The 27,275-nt window shown below is 36.7% G+C and overlaps 1 protein-coding gene across 6 annotated transcripts in view; it reads left to right on the top strand.

The window, feature by feature from the left end:
- The window catches only part of USP25 (ubiquitin specific peptidase 25), a 159,220-nt gene that overhangs the window by 40,780 nt on the left and 91,165 nt on the right, over positions 1-27,275 (top strand). For all 6 annotated transcript variants that reach the window (XM_061428785.1, XM_061428715.1, XM_061428651.1 and 3 more), the window contains 2 exons: positions 8,375-8,498; positions 21,985-22,147. In XM_061428785.1, coding sequence (XP_061284769.1) covers positions 8,375-8,498; positions 21,985-22,147 — 287 coding nt within the window. The remainder of the gene's footprint in view (positions 1-8,374; positions 8,499-21,984; positions 22,148-27,275) is intronic.

Raw genomic sequence — 27,275 nt, 5'->3', positions numbered from 1 at the left:
AGCCTTATGTAGGTGAGGAAAATAATGAAAGAACTTTCTTCCCACCTAAATCAAAATCTTACATTGTAGATGTAACTACAATCTTACATACATTGTAGTTCAATTAGATTATGGGCTAAATTGGCTCTTCTGAACTAACTTGGATTCCTTATGCCATTTTATGTACCATTTCATGAGAAAATGAATTATGAATGATAAATAATGTATACATTTGAAGTCTAATTTATTGTTGATGGCCCTCTGTATTTTGGAGTTAGCAGAGAAATGTTTGGTAGTTGGTGTGTAAGTTTTTAGAAGGATTTATTAAGGTGAATGTTATGTTTTGATGTATAAATTTCTGACTTTACAGGAAAAAAATGTTTTATTTTGGGCAGTCTTGAAATGTTGGCGAGTACTGTTCATAGGTTTTTGTACTGTGATTTTTCTGCAGTGTTACTCAGCTGACACTAACATGCTTGTGCTCTTGAATTTGGTTCATATTTATTCTAATAATGAAGAGAGGATTGGTTGAAAGAAAGTGTAGTGTTTTACCAAGGTTGTCCCTTGGCATTGGATGGAATTTTTTACAAAGGCTAAATTTTTGTAATTTACTTTTGCCAATTAGAAATCGTTTACTACTAAAGCTTGTTGAGTGGTTTCAAATCATAAAAGATGATGCTGTGAAAGTGCTGCACTCAATATGCCAGAAATTTGGAAACTCAGCAGTGGCCACAGGACTGGAAACGGTCAGTTTTCATTCCAATCCTAAAGAAAGGCAATGCCAAAGAATGCTCAAACTACCGCACAATTGTACTCATCTCACAGGCTAGTAAAGTAATGCTCAAAATTCTCCAAGCCAGGCTTCAGCAATACGTAAACCGTGAACTTCTTGATGTGCAAGCTGGTTTTAGAAAAGGCAGAGGAACCAGAGACCAAATTGCCAACACCTGCTGGATCATGGAAAAAGCAAGAGAGTTCCAGAAAAACATCTATTTCTGCTTTATTGACTATGCCAAAGCCTTTGACTGTGTGGATCACAATAAACTGGAAAATTCTGAAAGAGATGGGAATACCAGACCACCTGACCTGCCTCTTGAGAAACCTATGTGCAGGTCAGGAAGCATAGGACATAGGACATAGGACAACAGACTGGTTCCAAATAGGAAAAGGAGTACGTCAAGGCTGTATGTTGTCACCCTGCTTATTTATATGCAGAGTACATCATGAGAAACACTGGGCTGGATGAAGCACAAGCTGGAATCAAGATTGCCGGGAGAAATATCAATAACCTCAGATATGCAGATGACACCATCCTTATGGCAGAAAGTGAAGAAGAACTAAAGAGCCTCTTGATGAAAGTGAAGGAAGAGAATGAAAAAGTTGGCTTAAAGCTCAACATTCAGAAAACTAAGATCATGGCATCCGGTCCCATTACTTCATGGCAAATAGATGGGGAAACAGTGGAAACAGTATCAGACTTTATTTTTTTGGGCTCCAAAATCACTGCAGATAGTGATTGCTGCCATGAAATTAAAAGACGCTTACTCCTTGGAAGAAAAGTTATGACCAACCTAGATAGCATATTAAAAAGCAGACATTACTTTACCAACAAAGGTCCATCTATTCAAGGCTATGGTTTTTCCAGTGGTCATGTATGGATGTGAGAGTTGACCTATAAAGAAAGCTGAGCACTGAAGAATTGATGCTTTTGAACTGTGGTGTTGGAGAAGACTCTGGAGAGTCCCTTGGACTGCAAGGAGATCCAACCAATCCATTCTGAAGGAGATCAGTCATGAGTGTTCATTGGAAGGACTGATGTTGAAGCTGAAACTCCAGTACTTTGGTCACCTGGTGTGAAGAGCTGACTCATTTGAAAAGACCCTGATGCTGAGAAGGATTGAAAGCAAAAGGAGAAGGGACGTCAGAGTATGGGATGGTTGGATGGCATCACTGATTCAATGGACATAAGTTTGAGTAAACTCCGAGAGTTAGTGATGGACAGGGAGGCCTGGCGTGCTGCAGTCCATGGGGTCGCAAAGAGTTGGACACAAATGAGCGGCTGAACTGAACTGAAAGCATGTTCTGTTCCTTTTTTGAATAAGCACATAAGAAAATCATAGAGGATTATTTTCCATTGTGAAATTGATAGCTCATTACATATTTTACAGAAATCATTCTACTAAACTCTAGAAAGAGATTAAATTTAGGATCAATCATTATTAAAATAACATTTTACTTTCTTAATATCTGTTCTTAAAATCATGTGTATTTGATATGCATGTAGGTTATAATAATTCAGTATTGCTGTATGGCTGTATGGTTCTAAAATAACCTATGGAAAGAAGAAGCTTTATGAACATCATGGAGAAAATTATTGTAATTAAAGTGAAACTATACTAAACCTTCTCCATTGCTTAAAGGAGCAAATCTCAGAATTTCAATTAAGGACCGATAGTCTGGTCAGTCAGTCTTCCTAGCATTAAAGACTATAATTACTTTTTTCTTCCTCTGCTCACACTTAATTCCTCTGATACCAGATATGTGAGGTTGTTTTTCCCTATATATGACCAGTTCTATGACATCAGCTGGGTGTTTTACCATTCTGACACCATTTACCTGAAGTGAGCAGCAGATGCCACAGGCTAAATTCTCTGTCCCACAAAACTCCTGCCTTAGACACCAGTCACAAGTAATGGGTCCCCAGGTTACCTGTGTTCTGTTTGACCTGATTTCAAATTGGGAGTTCTCGTGACCCCCTCAAGTTTGATAATTTGCTATAATGGCTCACAACTCAGGGAAACACTTTTTATTAGTTTATTATATTAAAGGCTATGATAAAGGATGAACAGCCAGATGGAGAGGTGTATAGAGCACACCTCTGTAGTCTGGAAAAGTCCCAAGCCAGAAGTTTCTGCCTTGTGGAGTTGAGATGTACCACCCTCCCAGCATATGGATATGTTCATCAACCTGGAAGCTCTCCAGGCCTTGTACTTTGGGAATTTTTATGGCAGTTTCATGAAGTAGGCTTGATTGTTTGTTAACTTAATCTCCAGTCCCTCATATATATCTCCCTAGAGGATGGGACATGGGGCTCCAAGTAGCAAGCTTCTCATCATGACTTAGTCTTTCTGGCCCATCCTGAAGTCAGTCTGGAGCCCCCAAGAGTCATCTCTTTAGAACAAAAGATGCTCGTGTCACCTAGGAAATGCCAAGTGATATAGGAGCTTTTTGTCAGGAACTGGGTCAGAGACCAAGTATTAGAACAAAAGATGCTCCGAGGATCTTGCCTTGCTCTTTGGATTGACTTGTTAATCTATGCATGATTTAGTAACACAATGCATTGGTAATTTGGAAAAGATTTCCTTCCAAATGTTGGAAGAACATCTATATGATAAAACAAATAAAAATTGTTAATATCACTTGATTTCACCAGAAAAGCCTTATACTGGGAAGATATCACTCTCATAGTGATAGAAACAAGTTTTCTGAAGTTGCAACCTCTGCTTGAAAATTCTATAGTTATCATTGGCAGCAAATAGTCTCATTTGTTTTTCAAGTGACAGGCTGCCCTTTTTTTGAGAAAATGTCTGTCAAATACTGATGTCTGAATAATCATTGTTTGTAGTTTATCAGTTGTAATATCCAGTAAAAACAGTGCCCCATGAAGAAAATTCATTGAGTTCAACCTGCAGCTCAAGCAATGCACTAGTGTGTTTTTCTTTAGCAACAGCGTACTTTGCGTACATAACAGAACTACTGTGCGTATGTTCAGTTTTGTCACATAGAGGTAAAAGACCATGTGACACAATGTTTGAGATTTCATAAAATTAGTTTTCGCTTATTAAGGATTTAAGAGAGATTGGCTTTTTTTTTGAATTTGAGTTTTTTGAATTTGAGTGTGTATAGTTGTAATATAATGAATTGCTTATGTAACATGATGCTCCTACCTTGATTTGTGCTAAGACACAGTGGTTTAATGCACTGTTGTTTTGCATAATCACTGTAAATGTGACCATAGTAGGAAAGACAGATAACATCATAACATTTTTTATGAGAGCATATTTTACTTAAGGAACCCCTTCCCTTATAGAGTCACTGGGGATCCCCAAGAATCCATGGATTACACTTGGGTACTGCTAGTATGGAGGGGAAACCACTGGATTTAATAATTTGAGGACTTAAATTTGAAGCCTGTCTACCTTTCTTTTATTCTTATAATATTAGATTTCATTTCTCACAACTTCAGTTATTTTGTTTATGAAATAGGATTAAAAGCATCTTGCCTTACTTTTTGCTTTTGTGTTTCTCGAGTTACGATTGCTGAATTATGAAAAGCTCGAAATATAACTTGTTGCTATTTCGAAGTGAGTTTCTGCTCTAGCCAGCTTAGTTTGCTTGTCAGTTGTGAAACAGTAAACACTTTAGATAGTTTCAAAGAAGAAATTTAATACAGGGGACTAGATTGTTTAAAAAAAAAAATTAGTGGGAGCATTGGAGGAAGGATCTCTAGCTCAGCTTTCTGAAATGACTCCCAGATTCTTGCAGGACTGGCCAGCCAGCAAAGCTACTCCATCTGCCACAGTCAGGGAGACAGTGAATCAGGAGACTGCCATGGGACAGTTGAGAACATAGCTTTATAGCTGTTGCCCAAGGAGAGCCAGCCAGGATTAAGTAACTGCCACTAAGCTGTGCCTGGACACTGGAGCACAGAGTCTGGTTACTACTTCTACTCTCTCTCTTGACATCCTCAAGCTGGAAGCTGGAAACTGGATTGCTACTGTGGGGCAGCCCATATCTGTTCAGTCATGCTGGAAAAAAAACAGCCAAAAGCCACAAGAGAGTGCCTTCCTCCTCATAGCTGCCTCTCACATCTCATGCTAGTATATTCGATTGGTAGAACCTAAATTTTATCCAAAACTAACTACAGGTGAATCAGGAAAATAGGTTGGTTGTTTTAATCTTTTCAGCTTCTGTGGTTGAAGAAAGCATACTAGGAAGATGAGACAGTGGAGTCTTGAGGGGCTAATTGATCAAGTCCTCCAAACCTGTTTGCTTCTTTGTGATTTTCAAGTTATTTTCTTTACTTTATTATTCTCTCTTTAGTCACCCAAGTTTTAGTCATTTTTAATGACCATGATCTCATTTTTGTGAGTCCATTTCATGCCTCTCTAGTTCTAGCTTCTTTAATCAATATTTCAGCTGGACTGAATGATGACACACACCGGTGACACCATCCATCTACAGCTGTGGTTTGATGGACTTGTAAACGAGACATATGAATCCTTTGGCCTGCTGACAGGTGTATCATTGCAGTTGTTATGTAACTCTGTTCCACATTTTACTTGATTGAATTTTTTTAGACCTGCCTGCAATGCTGGAGATCTGGGTTCAATCTCTAGGTTGGGAAGATACCCTGGAGAAGGGAATGGCTACCCACTCCAGTATTCTGGCCTGGAAAATTCCATGGACTATATAGTTCATGGGATCATGAAGAGTTGGACATGACTGAGTGACTTTCACTTTATTGCACTTTTGTAAGGTTTAATTATACTGTCTAAGGAATTAAAAAAAGTCTTCTAAATTGCCAACATCCGCTGGATCATCGAAAAAGCAAGAGGGTTCCAGAAAACATCTATTTCTGCTTTATTGACTATGCCAAAGCCTTTGACTGTGTGGATCACAAGAAACTGTGGAAAATTCTGAAAGAGATGGGAATACCAGACCACCTGACCTGCTTCTTGAGAAACCTGTATGCAGGTCAGGAAGCAGCAGTTAGAACTGGACACGGAACAACAGACTGGTTCCAAATAGGAAAAGGAGTACGTCAAGGCTGTATATTGTCACCCTGCTTATTTAACTTATATGCAGAGTACATCATGAGAAAAGCTGGACTGGAAGAAGTACAAGCTGGAATCAAGATTGCCAGGAGAAATATCAATAACCTCAGATATGCAGATGACACCACCCTTATGGCAGAAAGTGAAGAGGAACTAAAAAGCCTCTTGAGGAAAGTGAAAGTGGAGAGTGAAAAAGTTGGCTTAAAGCTCAACATTCAGAAAACGAAGATCATGGCATCCGGTCCCATCACTTCATGGCAAATAGATGGGGAAACAGTGGAAACGGTGTCAGACTTTATTTTTCTGGGCTTCAAAATCACTGCAGATGGTGACTGCAGCCATGAAATTAAAAGACGCTTACTCCTTGGAAGGAAAGTTAGGACCAACCTAGATAGCATATTCAAAAGCAGAGACATTACTTTGCCAACAAAGGTCTGTCTAGTCAAGGCTATGGTTTTTCCTGTGGTCATGTATGGATGTGAGAGTTGGACTGTGAAGAAGGCTGAGCGCCAAAGAATTGATGCTTTTGAACTGTGGTGTTGGAGAAGATTCTTACGAGTCCCTTGGACTCCAACCAGTCCATCCTAAAGGAGATCAGTCCTGGGTGTTCATTGGAAGGAATGATGCTAAAGCTGAAACTCCAGTACTTTGGCCACCTCATGCAAAGAGTTGACTCATTGGAAAAGACTCTGATGCTGGGAGGGATTGGGGGCAAGGGGAGAAGAGGACGACGGAGGATGAGATGGCTGGATGGCATCACTGACTCGATGGACGTGAGTCTGAGTGAACTCTGGGAGTTGGTGATGGACAGGGAGGCCTGGTGTGCTGCGATTCATGGGGTCTCAAAGAGTCGGACACGACTGAGCGACTGATCTGATCTGATGGCCAACTGTTATTCCTAATATTTTTAGTATTCTATAAGCTACTGTTTGGAGGAAAAAATGTATATAACAATAGAAGTAGACTTTTCAATCTGTTGATGTATTTTTTTTATTACTAAGTGTGATAAAATTTTTTAAGTAGTTAATATAACCCTTAGCTCGATGGGCTTCCCTTGTGGCTCAGCTCGTAAAGAATCTGCCTGCAATGCAGGAGACCTGGGTTTGATCTCTGGTTGGGCAGATCCCCTGGGGAAGGGAAAGGCTACCCATTCCAGTATTCTGGCCTGGAGAATTCCATGAACTGTATAGTCCATGGGATGGCAAAGAGTCAGACACGACTGAGGGACTTTGACTTCACTTTCAGATGGTAGGTCACTTTCAGACACCTTAGGTCCCACTCCTTACTCCTTTTTCTTGTTTCACTCTTGTAATACTCAGATTACAAAGGAAAAAAATTTTTTTAACATTTCTCAAATACAAATAAACAAAATGAATATAAAACTTGTCCAAAATACTACCCAGCATAATCCCAGCGATGCAAAGATAAGATAGTAACAGCTATACTTCTTTCTCTTTCTCATCCTATTATTTTGTAATCCCTTACTTAGCAACATGTTATGGTTTGCCATTGTTTAAATGATAATAGAGGTATAATTAATCACTTTTGGGTTAAGGAAGTAGATCAATATATGTTGGGAAATTGGATTACAAGACAGTTTTTCTGAATGTGGTAATAGTTGTAGGCTTTATTCTTTTGAGAAAGAATACTTACAGCATCAAGACTATTTTATTTTATTCTCACTGAAGAAAACATTTCATTTAGTAGTGTATATTTTCTTTTTGTGAAATGAAAACTTCTTTTTATAATTAAACAAAAAGCATAGAACAGGAAATAGAAAGCGAGAGATCCTTATACTTTTTTTTCCCCCCAATCCTCTTTCTCAAAATTAACCACTGTTAACAGCTTCATACATTCCTTCAGGCTTTAAAAGTGTATATAAGTATATATGGTCAATTGGGCTTCCCTGGTGGCTCACCAGTAAAGAGTCCACCTGCAATGTGGGAGACCTGGGTTCGATCCTTGGGTCAGGAAGATCCCCTGGAGGAGGTTGTGGCAACCAACTCCAGTATTTTTACCTGAAATCCTATGGACAGTGGAGCCTGGTGGGCCATGGTCCATATGGTTGCAAAAGAATTGAATATGACTTAGTGACTAAACAACAACATGGTCAATTAGTTTCTGGAACATAACTTTGAGAGCTCAATTATTATACTTTGATAAATGTTTAGGTTATATGGACTAACTGCAACATGTGTATATGTGGGTTAACTTCAGAAAGCATAAATGTAAATGTTTAATTGTTGCTTTCAATTTTTGTTATTATAGAACCTGTTTTTAGCAGTCTTTCTCCTTATTAGCTTTTAATCAGAGACTTCATAGTATTGAGTCTTCTCTAATGAAAAATATTTATGCTCTTAATTTTATAGGGAAGAACATTAAATTGCAAAGTATAACCAATTTAAAATGTGTTTGCATTCTCTTTGGAGAGGTTCCTGTACAGAACTAAGTTGGTGCTGGGTTTGATTTGAAAGGGTGTATTGGGTATAAAATCTCCATTAGGAATTACGTTTCATTTTGGTTGACTTAATTTTGAGAAACATAGTTTTGCTTTTCAGATGTGATTGATCTTACTGGAGATGATAAAGATGATCTTCAGAGAGCAATTGCCTTGAGTTTGGCGGAATCAAACAGGGCATTCAGGGAGACTGGAATAACTGATGAGGAGCAAGCCATTAGCAGGTAAAAATGCAATTTGTATAGATATAAGTACTATTTATAATAGAAATAATAATTAACTTTAACTTGAAGAGGCACACAGATGTACTTTATTATTCTAAATAAACTATTAGTAAACTTCAGTATTGTTATATTTTATGTAACTAGAATGTTCATTGCATTTGAATCTTAGATTTAGTTTTGGAGTGGCATTTTGAGGCATTAAGTTTAAGCATATATTTTAATATTACTTTGATTTTGTTTTTTTCTTCCTTAACTCCTTTTGGATCCATTGTCCAATTCAACTTATAGTCATTTATAGCAGGGATCAGCTGACTTTATCTGTAACATGCCAGTTGTAAATATTTTAGGCTTTGTTGGCCATCTGGTTTCTGTTGCAGTTTCTCAACTCTAGCATTATAGTGTAAAAGCAGCCACTGGTAGTACATAATTTAATGAGTACAGTTGTGTTCCAGTAAATCTTGATTTACAAAAATGTAGACAGCCAGCTAGATTTGGCCCATGAGCCATAGTTTGCCCACTTCTGATCTTTAATATGATCAGAATAGGTTTGTTTTTTTTTTTAAAGAAATGAGCAAGATTCCAAGATTGCATCTTTTGATTTAATTACCAAAGCTGTTTAGTTTGAAACAGTTTGATCCACCAAAGAATTAAATAAGTTTGGTTAAAAAAAAAAAAAACAACTTTAAATTATAACAGACAATAATCATCTACGCAACTCTTTGGAGCCAGGGGCAATTTAATCTTAATGTGGAAGAAATTTATCTTTGAAGAGGTTAAATGATTTTCCAAAGGTACTCAGCTAAGATGAGTCTTATGACTCCAGTGTTCTTTTCCCTGTTAACAGAGTTGTTTGGTAGCAGAATGTACCAGCTTTCTCACATAATTTCCCTTGACACAGTATTTAATAGTGTATTTCTAAGTAATCTGAGATGACTATATGATAGGAGATGTCTCAAAATGCTATGTTTATTAGCAAAGGCACATAGTTTTTCATAGTAATACCTTTTAATGTCTCTAAATGTTACTTTGGAAACTGTTTTGTAATATATTAAGATGGTAAGAATTAATTAAAACTCATATTCTTCTTTAACTGTAGCTAATATCATTTAATGCCAGTAATTTTAAATAAAAACCAAAAGTGCATATCTGTTTTCAGTCATTTTATTTAGGCTGATTTTTTGAAGGATTTAGAGAAATTATAAAGTTAGGTTTTGTCTTATAAACATGAATTGGAATTGATATAATTGTCTTGAATAACTATAAAATTTGATAATACTTAAGCTTTGTAAGAAATATTTTAAACATGAACTACATCAGTTGAAATCCATATTTAAGGGGAATGAGGATCTATTATGTGAAAAAGAGATGATAAATGTAATATATGGCTTCCCAGGTGGCAGTAGTGGTAAAGAACCCGCCTGCCAATGCAGGAGACATAAGAGACTTGAGTTTGATCCCTGGATTGGGAAGATTCCCTAGCTGAGAGCATAGCAACCCACTCCAGTGTTGTTGTCTGGAGAATCGCATGCACAGAGGAGCCTGGCAGCCCGCGGTCCATGGGGTTTCAAGGAGTCAGAACCACTGAAGCGATTTAGCATGCTCATATACTGTGATACAAATATTTTTTAAAGTACATGTATAATTTTGTATATAGTGATTTACATTACTGCATAAATAGAAACAAGACTGGAGGATTATATACCAAGTTAGTATCAGTAGTTTTATATATTGTGTTTTGTAATTAAAATAGCATGTAATAATTAGATTAAAAAAATTGAAAGTGAAGGAGTTTATATTATTCCTAATCTTTATTACATTCACTATATGTTATATATATTTTAAGATATTAATTTCTGTCTAAATGGAAAAAATCTCTTTAAGATAATGTTCTTTCTTATTCTTGATCTTTTAATTTTAGCATACCCTTAAATAGTAATTATTTTGCAAGTATTTTTATTGTAGATAACATTACAGAGACTTGGTATAGTGTTATATGACAAATTTTACATAAAATTATACTCCGTTAAAGTAGGAGTATTTACTGTTGCACAGTGTAATTTTTTTCTTGATATGTGTAGGTTTTATAATATCAGGTAACAAAAAATGTTAAATCGAACATGCAGTAAATAAGCATATTTATAAATCACATTGTATTAGAAATAAGGGAAGATGAGCATTCTAGTTAGACATTTGACAACTACAGTATTCTAGTGAATTTTATTAAGACTTAGGGCTCTAAATTCAAAGGGTAAAATATATTTAAACATATATTTTATAAAAAGTATTTTTAAAAGTGAATTTAACTATTTGATGACAAAATCTTTCTAAATAAAATCCCAGAGTCATTTGACTATGATTGTATTTCAGTATATATACTTTAATATGAATTCACACACTTGGAATACTGTGTTACTGTGTATAACTAGATATGCTAAAACCTATCTTTTTACATCATAGAGTACTCTGTTTCAGCACCCATAAATTTCATGGTAAAATTTCTTAAGTTGAACATTTTAAAAGTGTACGTCTTAATATAGTTACTTTTTAACATCAGGATTGGATGTATTTATTACTGCTCAGACAGGGAACAAGTAGAGTATGGATGGCTGAAATTTGTTAGTAAATTGCATGTGGCTAGCTTAGGCTTGGCATATTTGTTGTGAAAATGGTTGCTTCGTGAAATGACTAAGTTGGGTAGAAAGTAGGTCTAGGTTCTAGTTAAAATTGTTACAAACAGCTTGCCTTCAACTGTGTCAGGAAATATGGTAGACTAAAACAAATTTTCTAGTGTAATCAACCAAAATGTGTTGCTTCTGTTGGATATAAAATATTTTAAGATCTCTTGAAAGTATTATAGGGTTGTTCAGATAGTAAGGGCTCTAATCAGATTAAAGCAAAGTGAAAGAACGTACCCAAGGAAATAAGTTTGAAATGCTGAAATTCACTTTTTGGCATGATGAAATTTGCTCGTGCATATAAACTTGAGTTTCAGTTTTGATATCTTTATTGAATGTGGGAAAAGGACGTGAAAGGCCATTGTCTGTAATCAGGTGGGAAGCTTTCCCCTCATAAAGTGGTTCTGTCAGTGGATGACATTCACCTTAAGGGTAAATCAGAAGTATCCCCTCTCCAAAACGCCTATAATACTGCAAAGATAGTTCTCTTGGCTTGGGGAGTGTTGTTGGAAGTGATGAGATTTGCCCTTGAGAAATTGTACCATGGTTGTGCAGCAGAAATTTGTGTCACTTTAGTAATTCAGTAAATCTCGACTTGAAAAAGAACTGTGAAAATATCTTCTAGAAATGAAAATAAGAATTATTAAGTTAAAAAAGGAGAAAAAAACAGAACACAAGTTTAATAGATTAGAAATAGCTAAATAATGTGTTAGTAGTCTGTAAGCTATATGAGAAGAAATTACCCAACATGTAAAAGATAGCTAAAAAGATAAAAAATATGGAGAAAGGTTGAATGACATGGCAAATAAAATGAGTAGGTCTAACATACATTAATTGATGTTACAGAAGGAGAGGAAGGAGTGGGTCAGAGGCAGAATTTAAAGAGATCATCACAGAAATTTTTTAGAAGTGAAAAGATAACTTATAATTTCATGAGTCTACAAATTCCATTAGAAAAATTAAAAGAAGCCCACACCTAAATTCATTCTAGTGATACTCCAGAACACTTAAGACTGAGAAAATCTTAAAATTTCTTAGAGAAAAAAGGTAGAATTGTCTTAAAAATAGTGACAGTGAAAGTTACAAATTATGCAAATTTACATGGCAATAAGACACATGAAAATAATGAAAAATGATTTTCAGTGATTGGAAAAAAAATAACTGCCAGAATTCTGTGATATGGGGTGGCCTTATCGGGTGTTTTTCTTTCTCATTAGGGCTCTAAAGTCATTTCTGAAAGACAAAGAATTATTAATGTTTCTCGTGTTCATGGATCTACCATATCCCGTACTCAGAGATGTGGGGTGGTTGTAGTGCCTCCACTGCTACAAAATCGGTGTGTCCCTTTCTAGGAGTTCTGATTTTACCTTTTTTCCCCAATAATTTCCTACTTGTACCTGAGGTTTCACCCAGACAGGCTGATACAAGAGAAACAATAACATTTTTGTTATTTACATGGACGCTTTGTACCTCCCACTTGGGCTTACATGGGGGCTTCCCAGGTGGCACAGTGGTAAGGAATTCACCTGCCAGTGCAGGAGATGTAAAAAAATGCGAGTTCATTCCCTGGGTTAGGAAGATCCCCTGGAGAAGGGCATGGCAGTCCACTCCAGTATTCTTGCCTGGGAAATCCCACAGACAGAGCCGCCTGGCAGGCTCTTGTCCATGGGGTCTCAAAGGGTCAGACATGACTGAGTGACTTAGCATGCATGCACGCGCATCCTCTTCGTACGTCCCGCTTTGGCTTACATGGGCCACTGTAGAGGAACTGGATGAGCAGTGTGCTCGTCCAAGTAATTATTTTTACACTCTAAGATCATTCAGTCCAACAAAGAATTTTAGGTGTCTGAATATAAATTGAGTGTGGGAGCCACTTGGAGGGTTTACCAAGCAGGACAGCCTAGAGTTGTCATTGGGGAAAGAATAAAGCAACATGTCCAGGAATGGTTGGGGCAGGATTCTGAATTTTAAAAACCTATAACCTAAAAGTTATAGGTTTCTATAACTCTCACTCTTTTCATCTTGATCAATACCTAGGAAGCAGTTATGAGGGTTAAATGCCTTAAGAAGATGTTTGGAACAGGAGTAGGTGAGGGATGGCATTTACAAATCTTTTGAAGTGAATTTGTAAGGATAATTTTAAGGCTCAATAATACCAGATGTCCATGGACGGTAGAGAGTGTAGAAGGTCCATCCAGTTCTTTGACTATCATTCCTTTTTTGAGTGGCTTTTATAATAAAAGGTATACCATTGTCAGATTGCAAGTTGAAAAAGTAGAAAATATGAAACATTAGTTTCAAGGGCCTCAAGAGTATGGGATGAGATGACCAGTCAGAGTGGGAGAGCAAAACTGTAACTCAAAAAAAAGTGTCAGCAGCCATGAGGCACCACTGATAGTTCTGAGAAGGGTCAGAATGCAGACTGGAAGGTGATTAAAGGGCCAGTGTAGCCAGTCTGTGAGGAGTGGGCAAGAGCTTGCTTACCACTGGAGAAACAGATCTGCTTTTGGAAGTAGTTACATATCCAACGTGCAGTTTCTGTGTCAAAAACACAGAGTTCTTTGACTGGTGTTCAGTAAATGATTGTGGACTAGTTGCCCTGTGGGATATGATGATAGGTTACAGCAGTAGTGGTAATCTCTGGTGCAAGCTTGGTGAGTCACCTCATTGGAGAACAGCCATCACTATACAGCCAACACAATGACTAAAATTAGAAAGACTGACATACCAAATATTGGTAAGTATGTAAAGCAGTTGGAAAGTGTCATATATTGTTGGTAAGAATGTATAATGGTATAACCACTTTGGAAAACTGAAAATTTCTAGTGTATTTCAACATATATTATGCTTGGACTTAGCACACTCTGTGTTTCCACTCCTAGGTCTAGACCCTTGAGAAAGGAGTGCATAGTGCCTTTATTAGTCATAACTAAAAACTGTAAACAACCAAATATTTGTAAGAGCAGAATAGTTAACAGTGGTGGTACATTCGCACAGTGGAATACAAAGCAATGTAATGGAAAACATTTTCCAGATACTTTAAAAAAATGTGGGGGAATCCCCAAAGCAACATGTTGAGTGAAAGAGACGATGCAAAAGAGTAACTGCTCTATGAATCCATTTACGTGATATTTAAGGACAGGCATGCAATGGCACCCCACTCCAGTACTCTTGCCTTGAAAATCCCATGGACGGAGGAGCCTGGTAGGCTGCAGTCCATGGGGTCGCTAAAAGTCGGACACGACTGAGCGACTTCACTTTCACTTTTCACTTTCCTGCATTGGAGAAGGAAATGGCAACCCACTCCAGTGTTCTTGCCTGGAGAATCCCAGGGACTGGGGAGCCTGGTGAGCTGCCGTCTATGGGGTCGCACAGAGTCGGACACGACTGAAGTGACTTAGCATAGCATAGCATAGCATAACTTATTTATGGTGGTAGAAGTGGTCACAATGTTGATTATCTGAGAACTAGAGAGGACACTGTTGGAAAAGGGGCATGAGAGAATTTTTGGGAATGATAGAAATTTTCTATATCTTTGGGTGGTGGTTTCATAGATGTATTCATTGGTAAAAATTTCACTGGACTGTACATTTAAGTTTTGTGTATCTTATATACAAATCACCTTTCAGTAAAATACTTTTACCAGGAAACAATGTATTTATCTATGTTAATTGATAATATACAAAAAGTTATATTTTTATGTATAATAAAGAATGATAAGGAGAAAATATTTTAAAACTACCATTTATAACACATAGAACGATTAAAGACCAGGAATAAAAAAGAAATGTGTAAGAACTTCTAAGAAGAAAATTATTAAATAACACTGAGACATATTAATGAATATGGAAATAATTGGAAATATATTGTATTTTATGAATTGAAAGATTTAAAATTGTAAAACTGGTTAGCTCTCCTTAAATTGACTTATGGATTTAGTGTGATCCCAGTCAAAATACCAAGCTTTTTTTTTTTTTTAAAGGAAATGTAGATGATTCTTCCACCCTCTATCCCTCCCTTCCACCTTCTTTCTTTAATTTTTTTTTTCCAGTTGATGTGTATAGCTTAAGTGACATGAAAATTTTCCAGTATGTTGCTTGCATAAAATGGATTTGAATGATCAAAGTGAATACTTTCTATAGTGCTTTAAATAAAAATACACACACACACACACAAAAAGCCCTCAAAATCAGTACTAGGAATGGGAACATTTACTATAAGTAAATGCTTTCAAGATTCCTTCAACATAGTGTGTGGAAGGAAAAGAGCAAAAATGTTTTGTCATCTTTTTCGGTTTTGGGGGTTTCCTTTCTCAGTATGCTACATTTTGTTATAAGCTATTTCTGAGCTCTGGGATTTGCAGTGTTGTTTCTTATTCTCTCTCTCACTCTCTCTTTAAAGTCTAGGTAGAATCACTGGCTTTTAACTTTGGTGAGGCCAGGAAGGAACCCTTATGAGGACTTGGTTTATATATAATTTATATTCATAGTGCCAGAACTGGGCTCTCAAAAAGGACAAGAACTTGGGACTGGAGGGCTCATATTTGGGTTAGAGGTTGGGCTTTGCCAAATGACAATAATAATAATAATAACAAAGAGATAGCAACATCTGATATCTGACATTATATTTCAAACACTTGTTTAACTCCATTTTTTTTTTTAACCAAGTATGCTCTAGGGATGAAGCAAATCCCTGTTTCTATGCTCTGATGCTGATAGGAGAGACTGGTTGGTTCAGAATTTTGTGCAGTGTAATAAATGTGTTTAAAAGGTCCTTTAAAAGCCAGGGGGCAGACATAGGAGGAAACCTACTGGAGCATGTTGTAAGTCCCTAGTGATTACAAAACTGAATATGTTGTAAGTTCTAAATCAAGGAGATCACAAAGTCATGGCATTCTTTCATCGACCATTTGTAACTACCATAATTCTACCATATTACCGCGTGGTTAAGGAATATTAGAGGGCTTCCCAGGTAGCACTAGTGGTAAAGAACCCACCTGCTAATGTTGGAGACACAAGAGACATGAATTCGATCCCTGGGTCTGGAAGACCCCCTGGAGGTGATGGTGCCTGTTGTTCAGTCTCACAGTCATGTCTGACTGTTTGCGACCCAGTGGACTGCAGCACGCCAGGCTTCCCTGTCCTTCACCATCTCCCAGAGTCTGCTCAAACTCATGTTCATTGAATTGATGATGCCATCCAACCATCTCATCCTTTGCCTTCCCTTTCTCCTCTTACCTTCAGTCTTTCCCAGCATCAGGGTCTTCTCCACTGAGTTGGCTTTTCGTATCAGGTGGCCGAAGTATTGGAGTTTCAGCTTCAGCATCAGTTCTTCCAGTGAATATTCAGAATTGATTTCCTTTAGTATTGACTGATTTGATCTCCTTGCTATCCAAGGGACTTTCAATAGTCTACTCCCCTTGAAGAGGAAATGGCAACCCACTGCAGTGTTCTTGCCTGGAGAATCTCATGGACAGAGGAGCCTGGTGGGCTACAGTCCATAGGGTTGCAAAGAGTTGGATGTGACTGAACAACTTAACACACACATATGGAGAATTATAAGTCTATGTCTTTAAAACATTTTTATTATAATGTATGATGATCTCTACCATATGACTGAATTCAGTTATATGTATAATTATATACATTTAATTATGTATACACATGCACATAAGGGCTTCCCTTATGGCTCAGCTGGTAGAGAATCCGCCTGCAATGCTAGAGACCTGGGTTTGATCCCTGGATGGGGAAGATCCCATAGAGAAGGGAAAGGCTACCCAATCTAGTATTCTGGCCTGGAGAATTCCATGGCCTGTGTAGTACCTGGGGTCACAGAGAGTCGGACATGACTGAGTGACTTTCACTTTCACACATGCACGTATACTTAAAATTTTTTTTACATCTTAGGTCACTTTGAGAAGCAGGGAACATATATATCTTGAGCTCTATTCAGTTATTACAGTTTGTATCCAACTTTTCCTTTGTAGAAAAAAAGATCCATGGGAATGCTGGGGAGATGGTATCTTCAGTTTATATTCTTGACTTTCCCTCCTAGCTTGTAACAAAGAGTTCAGGTAAGCTGCTTGGTCCTAGAAAATACATTTGAGGCTATACATTTCCCACCATGAAAAACAAGAGATGTATTTTCTTGGTGGAAGGGGACTGAAGAGAAGGGTCACTGAATTAACTATATTGAAACATTTAAAAATAATACCTTCTGGTTTTTAGTAATCTTAACTAGATCTGAAATTAGAAGAATATTGTTATCTCAGAGCAGTCTGAATTGGAGATTTGGAATGGGTTGTTGACAGGTATGGGGAGCAGGAGACCTAGTTTTACTCAGTGTTGTCTTGAGGCCGAGTCTCATTTTGTTACTAAATTCATGTGACTTATGTATAGATTTTAATTTTTCTAGATTGGGTGTATTTTGTAGAAATCAACTCTTCTGAAGTTTTCCATAACTAATGTCTACGTGACCTGTTGCCTGGTCATTATGATACAAGTGATCTGATGTGTTGGCATTAAAAAGGGTTATTTCTATTTTATTTTATTATAACTAGAGTTTTAAGTTAGTATTTTATTATAACTAGTTTAAAAACATATATTAAACATATATGTTTAAAAAACATATTATTATAAATAGTTTAAAAACATATAGTGGTAGAGGATCATGCACCTAGGAGATTTATGAATGAGTGTAGTTCTCCTTGACTTTTGACTAGTTTATGCTTTTGGAATATACTATAGAATCCTTTTTTTTTTTTTAATGGTTATTATACCTGCCCACCAGTGCTAGTCAGTTGCTGAATGCCTCTTCTGTCTTTTATATTAGGTTGGTGCAAAAGTAATTGTGGTTTTGCATTGTTGAACTTTGCCATTTGATATTGGAATACATTCTTAAATGTAGTTACATGTCATTAAAATGCACATTTTTTTTTTTGCTAATGACTTATTACTTGCTGTTTATATATATTTTAGATGTGGAAATGATGTTAGAAAAAAAAATTCGAGCAGTTTTCTTGAGTTCGAAATGGGTAGTAAAGCAGCAAGGACAACTTACAATATCAGCAATGCATATAGCCCAGGAACTGCTAAAGAAATGTACAGTTCAGTGGTGGTTCAAGAAGTTTTGCAAAACTTTGAGACAAGAGCCTTAAAGATGAGGAGCTCAGTTGCTGGCCATCAGAAGTTGACAGTGACCAATTGAGAGCCATCATCAGAGCTTATCCTCTTAAAACTACACGAGAAGTTGCCCAAGAACTCAGTGTTGACAATTCTGTGGTTATGTGGCATTTGAAGCAAATTGGAAAGGTGAAACAGTTTGATAAGTGGGCGCCTCATGAACTGACCACAAATCAAAAAATTGCCATTTTGAAGTGTTGTCTTCTCTTATTCTGTGCAACAACAATGAACCATTTATTGATTGGACTGTGACATGTGTTGAGAAGTGGGTTTTACATAACAGGCTGCCATGACCGGCTAGGTGGTTGGACTGAGAAGAAGCTCCAGATCACTTCCCACAGCCAAACTTGTACCAAGAGTCATGGTCACTGTTTGGTGATCTGCTGCCCTCTAATCCACTACAGCTTTCTGAATCCAGGAAAACCATTATATCTGAGAAGTATACTCAGCAAATTGATGCGATGCACTGAAAACCGTAACAGCTGTAGCTGGCATTGGTCAACAGGAAAGACCCAATTCTTCTCCACAGCAATGCCTGACCACACGTCACATAACTTTGGAAGTTGAACAAACTGGGCCATGAAGTTTTGCCCCATCTGCCATATTCGCCTGACCTCTCGCCAACCAACTACCACTTCTTCAAGCATCTTGACATCTTTTTGCAGGGGAAACACTTCTACAACCAGCAGGAGGGAGTTTGTTGAATCCTGAAGCACAGATTTTTTTTTTTTTTTTTCCGAAGCACAGATTTTTATGCTATAGGAATAAACAAACATTTCTCATTGGCAAAAATGTGTTAATTGTAATGGTTCCTATTTTGATTTAACATAGGTGTGTTTGAACCTAGTTATAATGATTTAAAATTCAGGGTCTGAAACCACATTTACTTTTGCACCAACTAATAAATGACCACTGGCACTAATTCTTTCCTGTTTGTAGTATGTTTGCTACCTTTCCCAGAACCCATTGCTTGTTTTAGTTTGTTCATTTCTGATTACCAGTGTGGAAATAAGATTCATTAATTTATACTTCTAGATATACATATGTAACAAAAGGAACAGACTTTTCAAATGAAAATTGTTCCCACTTATGTAAGTCAAAAAATGATTAAATATACCTTTTTTATATAAAATAGACTTTGATGTTGTATTTACCTTTTGTATACTATGTGTTAACTTCTCTTTCGAGGTGGTCACCTTGTACAAATGTAATTTGTACAGTTGATTTTTCTTGTGTCATGCTAAATTGTGCAACGAACAGTAGAAAGTCTCAAGTTGGCTCTTTGACTTACTTCCCTTTTATGTTCTTGAGAACTCATTTTTGATTGGAGTGGGATGTTCCAGATAAACCTGATATTCTTAAGTCCCTAATCATCAACTAAATACCTTCCAAGGAGTTCTAGCACTGTTTATTGTTAAATAAGAGAAAAAACCTCTAGGGGCTGAGGTTCCTTGTGAGAGTTGATAGTTGGGCAGAGATTACTGCTGCTAATGTTAGATCACTCTTAAAAGTATAAACTGTTTATTTTTAAATATGTGAGTTTATTTTGACCTTTACATTTTAATGTATCGTGTTTTCTGCTCTCCCCACCCCCACACCTGCCGTATGTGATTTAATTGATTCCCAAAGAAAAACTCTATCCTATATTCATATAAGTTATTTTAAGTAATACTGATTTGGAATCTAATGCACTGTATCTAAGGTCATATTACAAAGTCAGAGATGAAAAATATTCTGCTTCTCATCCATAATTAGGGAAGATAGCTGTATTAGTTTGACATTGATCTAATAGAGCAAAATCTTTAGGATAAAAATAGTATAGCATGAATGGGATTTTTTTTAAGAAGCCAAAAAGTTGAAAAATCTCTTACTAAGATTTTTGGAGTGAACATAAAATGAGTTATTCATGATAATTTGGAATAGTAAGTAACACATGTCTTGAGTAGACAAAATGCATGATTAGTTTATATGTAGGGATTAGGGTTTTTCAGCATTTTCTTGCTTAAGAGAAAATGCTCTTAAGCATTCGGTTCAGTTCAGTTCAGTTGCTCAATTGTGTCTGACTCTTTGTGACCCCATGAGTCGCAGCACGCCAGGCCTCCCTGTCCATCACCAACCCCCGGAGTTCACTCAGACTCACGTCCATCGAGTCAGTGATGCCATCCAGCCATCTCATCCTCTGTCGTCCCCTTCTCCTCCTGCCCCCAATCCCTGCCAGCATCAGAGTCTTTTCCAATGAGTCAATTCTTTGCATGAGGTGGCCAAAGTACTGGAGTTTCAGCTTTAGCATCATTCCTTCCAAAGAAATCCCAGGGCTGATCTCCTTCAGAATGGACTGATTGGATCTCCTTGCAGTCCAAGGGACTCTCAAGAGTCTTCTCCAACACCGCAGTTCAAAAGCATCAGTTCTTTGGCGCTCAGCCTTCTTCATAGTCCAACTCTCACATCCATACATGACCACAGGAAAAACCATAGCCTTGACTAGACGGGCCTTTGTTGGCAAAGTAATGTCTCTGCTTTTGCATATGCTATCTAGGTTGGTCATACTTTCCTTCCAAGGAGTAAAGCATCTTTTAATTTCATGACTACAGTCACCATCTGCAGTGATTTTGGAGCCCCAAAAATAAAGTCTGACACTGTTTCCACTGTTTCCCCATCTATTTGCCATGAAGTGATAGGACCAGATGCCATGATCTTCATTTTCTGAATGTTGAGCTTTAAGCCAACTTTTTCACTCTCCACTTTGACTTTCATCAAGAGGCTTTTTAGTTCCTGTTCACTTTCTGCCATAAGGGTGGTGTCATCTGCGTATCTGAGGTTATTGATATTTCTCCCGGCAATCTTGATTCCAGCTTAAGCATTAATGCACCATTAAGCGGTACTGTTAGCCGTGTTTAGATATGTTTTAGATATTCTGTGGATGTACTTATTTTGAAGAGGTTTATCTTTTATTGTTCTGATATGTAGGAGTTTACTGCAGTAGATTTTTCTCTAGGCAAACTATTGGGGAATGAAATGAACACATAAATATTCTCTCCCTTTATTTTTCAGTAGCTTTTGTAGAGTATGGCTATGTAGAACTGAAACGAACCCTAGAATTTACCTAAACTTTTTTTTAAATAGAAAAGGAAATTAATGATCAGAGGGATGAATGTGCAGTGTTTTTCAATTTTTAATTTTCTTGGTGTTTCAAAGAAATTCTAATGAAAACTAATTATTATGTATATTGTAAATATGTACTTCAATGCAATGATTTTTTCAGAAAACTTATCTAGGTGCTATATTCCTGATACTAAGCTTCTAGTTTGTTGAAATATAACTTAATATATCTATTTCCTATTATGTAATGCTATCTTTTTGTGATTAAAATCTGTTTTCTGAGGAAAAACTGCTGCCTGTGTTTTGATCTATTAGCATTGCTACTACTATGTTTTTGAAAACTAGAACTATGCTATGTTCTAGAAAACTAGCCTCCACTTGAGTAAATTTAGTGTTAAGTATTCCTTTTCCAAATGCATTGTCTAGACCTTAATTTATAAAAATCCTTAGTTTATAGTATGCTGTTTTCTACCGTACAGTGCTAAATTAATGCTGTATTTTTTCACCATTATTTTCTACCCATCGTTTAAGAGTTCTTGAGGCCAGCATAGCAGAAAATAAAGCATGTTTGAAGAGGACACCTACTGAAGTTTGGAGAGATTCTCGAAACCCTTACGATAGAAAAAGGCAGGACAAAGCTCCTGTTGGACTAAAGAATGTTGGCAATACTTGCTGGTTTAGTGCTGTTATTCAGGTAAGAATCTTTATGCAGATCTTATGTGGTGGGCCTGGCAGCAGTGAAAAGTGAGTTGGAGTTGTGTTTCTTTTTAGTTGTTATATATCTACATACACACAGACACACACATAGACACACACACTGCAAACAAGGTTTTAATATGCCTTTCTACTAACTTAGTTTGGCGATTGCAGTATTCCCCACTCCACTTTGTTCTTCATTCCCAGTATGGACTTTTCACGATAAAACACTGTCAATGCCTTATTCAGAATTAATTTCTCCTCCTTATCTGTTGTTGGGAATTGTTGTCAGAGTGAAAGGAAAATATTTTTATATATAAATCCCTGCAAATTTAGGAAAGGATATAACCAAGATGGGTCTTCCCTGGCGGCTCAGATGGTAAAAACAAAATGCAATGCAATGCAAGAGACCTAGGTTTGATCCCTGGGTTGGGAAGATCCCCTGGAGAAGGGAATGGCTACCCACTCGAGTATTTTTGACTGGAAAATTCCTTGAGTAGAGGAGCCTGGTGGGCTACAGTCCATGGTGTCACAAAGAGTCAGACGTGACTGAGTGACTCATACTTCACTTCATAACCAAGATATGAAACCAAGACTGTTTTTGTGTGTGTGTGTGAGAGTCAGATCAGATTTATTTATATATAATAGAAAATATCATTCAATAATTATAGTCGTTTAAGTACTTTTTTTTAATAAAAGAGGACATTTTATTTTAGGAGGAAATAGATTGAGAAATAATTCTCAATACATATGTGAGAATGAAAGAATAAAAATAAATTAAGAATAACATTTTCTAACTTGGAATTATTTATTGAGCTTCTTATTCTAAAATGAAAAATATTTGTATGCATAGATAACCATCTTCTCAGTTTGGACTAGTTTTTTTTTTTTTTTTTTTTTAACTCTTACATGATATGACTATTGTCATAATTCTTTAGTATTCTCAGACATTGGTAATGTTATCTTTCAAATTGTGAAACCTTAAACTAAACAATCTCCTTAAGTAAAATAATCTATGAATAATAACATGCTCTTAGTTTTAATTGCTCTTTAGGAAAATTAATATTTGTGCTTAATTTCCTAATATAGCTGAACTGTAGCTCATTTAGTGTTTCTAATGAGTCTTTTAAAATCAGTAGGTGTTTTCTAATTTACATTCTTTTACATTTAAAATACCTCTTCATTTTGTCTGTTTCCAACCTGAATACAGTATTAACTTTCATATGATATTAAAGCAACTAACAGGTTATTAAAATTTTCTATTCTAAAGGTTATTAATTGTGTTCTCTAGGTGATTAATTTGTTTTTTTGTTTTTTTTTTTTACTTCAGTGTTATAATTTCCAGCTCTTTTCTGTCTTTGCTTCTGGCAAACTGTATTATATAATTTGATCTTCTTTGGTTTTCTGGTTTCATGCCTCACTTTTTATTCAACTATGGTACACACCAGTTAATAACACGATATGTTATGTTTTCCAGGCTATGAAAATATTAAGGAATACTTGGAATTAACATGAATTTGTAATAATACTTTTGTTTTTGGTCTTGAGAATGCATTAATTATCCACTTACATGCTAGCAATATCTCAAATTTTATTTGCTATCTTAATACTTGCACCACTAGTAAATTCTTTTGCATTTCATTGTTTAAATTTCATAATTTAGTTTTCACTTTAAAATGTGAAACACAATTTTAAGGCTGTGCTCTGAGCGCCTATGAGTATGTTTTGCTGCCTGTATTTGGATGCTACCTTTACACTATTATGGCCAGTAAACGAGGCTCATTGATTAGCAGCTTCTCTTAGAAAACTATAAGAAGTAAGAAAGCGCTCCCAGAGAATCAGTATTTGTTAGTTAGAATAGGTGCTTTAAACATCTAGAAGAAATAAAAGATAACCTTGAAAATTTTGGCTTCTAATGAAGTAATAGTATACTGTTTTTTGGGGATGTAGAAAAACAGTAAGGTTCAGTTTAGGAAATTGTGGATGGGAAAAAAAAATTGTCTAGTGCTAAATGACATTGTTTTGTTTTTGAATGTAACTTTAAAATCTCTTAAACCATTTTAAGTAGCTTTTAATTTTCACTTCTAGTAATTGAAATATTTTATTTTTTCGTTCCTTGACATTTACTTAATTCAACAGACATCTAAAATATGTTTATCATAATAACTGGAACTTTTCACTTATGAAAGGAACTTTGGGTAGGAAATCTGTATTAGTGTTGGGAAGTTTAAAAATTTTTTTTCAAAGCAAGTTGGAACTTGCTCAAATTATGATATAAATGCACTGTAAAGTTTCAGTTACAAAAATTTTCTCAGGGATGGAATTTACTTAGTTGGCAAGACTAGTGTGAAACAACTGGGAATTCTCTTCTTTAAAAGTATTTCTACCGATTATAGTTTACAGGAATTATAAACCTCTAACTTCAGAGTAGGTAATGGGGGGTAAGCTACAGAAGGTACAACTTTGTTGTACTTATTCCTTTAAGTACTGAGACCTAAGTATTTTGAAAGAAAAGAGGAACAGGATATCAGGAAGGGATTGTGAGCAAAAAGAAATTGTACAGAGTGGCTTACATAATCTTTTGGATGCTAACAATATCAGCCTGTCTTTAGATTGGGTATCAACCACTTAACTACTCAGGATTATTTTTATCCTGTTCAAAAGCAATTTTATGTAGATGGTACTGATTGGGGCTGCTTTTTCTACTCTATTCCTCTCTCTAGTTTGGGGTGTTAAGTTCAAGTAATTCATGAGTTCTCATGACCCTTAGCACCATTCCCATCTGGAATCCTCTGAGATGCTCAGAAGTAAGGTGCTTCTGCTTCTTGGTTTGCCTCGTACAGTCCCAGTTTATTCCTATTGTAGATGTGTCAGCACTTATTGATTCATTGTAGAGCCCTTTTTCATCCTCAGAAGAGTTGTGGATTGGATGATAAGGTTTATGAACCTGAGTCAGTTAAGTTCAGTTATATCCAAAGTCTAGATTTTCCTACATTCCACAGAAGGAGAGAGTAGTTGTCTGGTGCCTCTCTGTCTGGGAAGGCCATTGGGATTTAATTGCTCTGTATACAAACTTTCATCTTTTAATCAGGCCACTCTGTTTTTCTCACACTTTGAAACTTATCTGTTACTATTTCATTTTTAAATATTAATAATCCACCAAGGAGAATTTATGTTGGTTTCCCTTAGTATCTTTCATCATAGAGAGTTTATATCTCCTGCTCTCTTGTCATCGCTTTTTTTATTTTCCATAAATTATGTATTTAAACTCTACCCTGGCAGCTCAGAGGTTAAAGCGTCTGCCTGCAATGTGGGAAACCCAGGTTTGTTCCCTGGGTCTGGAAGATCCCCTGGAGAAGGAAATGACAACCCACTCCAGTATTCTTGCCTGGAGAACCCCAGGACGGAGGAGCCTAGTAGGCTACAGTCCACGGGGTCGCAAAGAGTCAGACACTACTGAGCGACTTCACTTTCTTTCTGCTCTCTTGTCATCACTTTTTTTGTTTTCCATAAATTATGTATTTAAACTCTCACCTTCCATGAGTTTAGCCACATTCTTAACAGATTTCAGAATTCAGATATTGGCTTTGAGCTCAATAAAAGGATACTTGTTTTAAATCTGTATGAGTCACAAATGTAATTTAGACAGTAGTGGCGATTAGACTTTACCACCCCTTTTGAAGAAATACGTTGACCAATACTACTATGCCCAATATAGAGTATAGATTGGGACTTAAAATGAGTTCCTGTAATTTGTTGTGATAATCCATGGTCATAAATTCTGCTTTGGGTAATAGCATATTAAGTTCTTTTCAGCCATCCACTTGGTCATATATTGTTGGAGTTCTAAAAACAAAGATGAAACCAGCATTTTGAAGGTGTTGCAAGCCCTAAAGCATTGTTGAATTTTGAGGCTACACTTTGAGAGAACAGAATTTTCAGAGAGTAAGCTTCACATTTTGGGCTGTTTTATCTTTGAGAAAACATCTACTTCTGCTTTATTGACTTTGCCAAAGCCTTTGACTGTGGAAAATTCTTAGAAATGGGATACCAGACCACCTGACCTGCCTCCTGAGAAATCTGTATGCAGGTCAAGAAGCAACAATTAGAACTGGACTTGGAACAATAAACTGGTTCCAAATCGGAAAAGGGGTACATCAAGGCTATATATTGTCACCTTGCTTATGTAACTTATATGCAGACTACATCATTGAGAATTGCTGGACTGGATGAAGCAAAAGCTAGAATCAAGATTGCTGGGAGAAATATCAATAACCTCAGATATGCAGATGATACCATACTTATGGCAGAAAGCAAAGAAGAACTAAAGAGCCTCTTGATGAAAGTGAAAGAGGAGAGTGAAAAAGTTGGCTTAAAGCTCAACATTCAGAAAATGAAGATCATGGCATCTGGTGCCATCACTTCATGGCAAATAGATGGGAAAACAATGGAAACAGAGGCTTTATTTTGGGGGGCTTCAAAATAACTGCAGATGGTGATTGCAGCCATGAAATTAAAAGACACCTACTCCTTGGAAGAAAAACTATGACCAACATAGACAGCACATTAAAAAGCAGAGACATTACTTTTCCAACAAAGGTCCTTCTAGTCCAAGCTATGGGTTTTCCAGTAGTCATGTGTGGATGTGAGAGTTGGATTATAGAGAAAGCTGAGCGCCAAAGAATTGATGCTTTTGAACTATGGTGTTAGAGAAGACTCTTGAGAGTCCCTTGGACTGCAAGGAGATCTAACCAGTCCATCCTAAAGGAAATCAGTCCTGAATACGTTGGAAGGACTGATGCTAAAGCTGAAACTAGTACCTTGACCACCTGATGTGAAGAAATGACTCATTGGAAAAAGACCCTGATGCTGGAAAAGATGGAAGGTGGGGGGAGAAAGGGACAACAGAGGATAAGATGGTTAGATGGCAAAACCAACTCGATGAACATGAGTTTGAGTAAACTCCGGGAGTTGGTGATGGATAGGGAAGCCTGGCGAGCTGCAGTCATGGGGTCTGAAAGAATCTGACATGACTGAGCGACTGAACTGAACTGAACTGATATTTGAGGCAATTTCAGAAGTTGCTGCTGATTGGCTGGAAGCTAAGCGGAGTTTCACACAAGCTT

This window comes from Bos javanicus, chromosome 1 (genome assembly GCF_032452875.1).
Source record: "Bos javanicus breed banteng chromosome 1, ARS-OSU_banteng_1.0, whole genome shotgun sequence".
NCBI lineage: Eukaryota > Metazoa > Chordata > Mammalia > Artiodactyla > Bovidae > Bos > Bos javanicus.
Note: the sequence above shows the minus strand (reverse complement) of the source record. Positions and strands in the feature narration are given on the sequence as shown.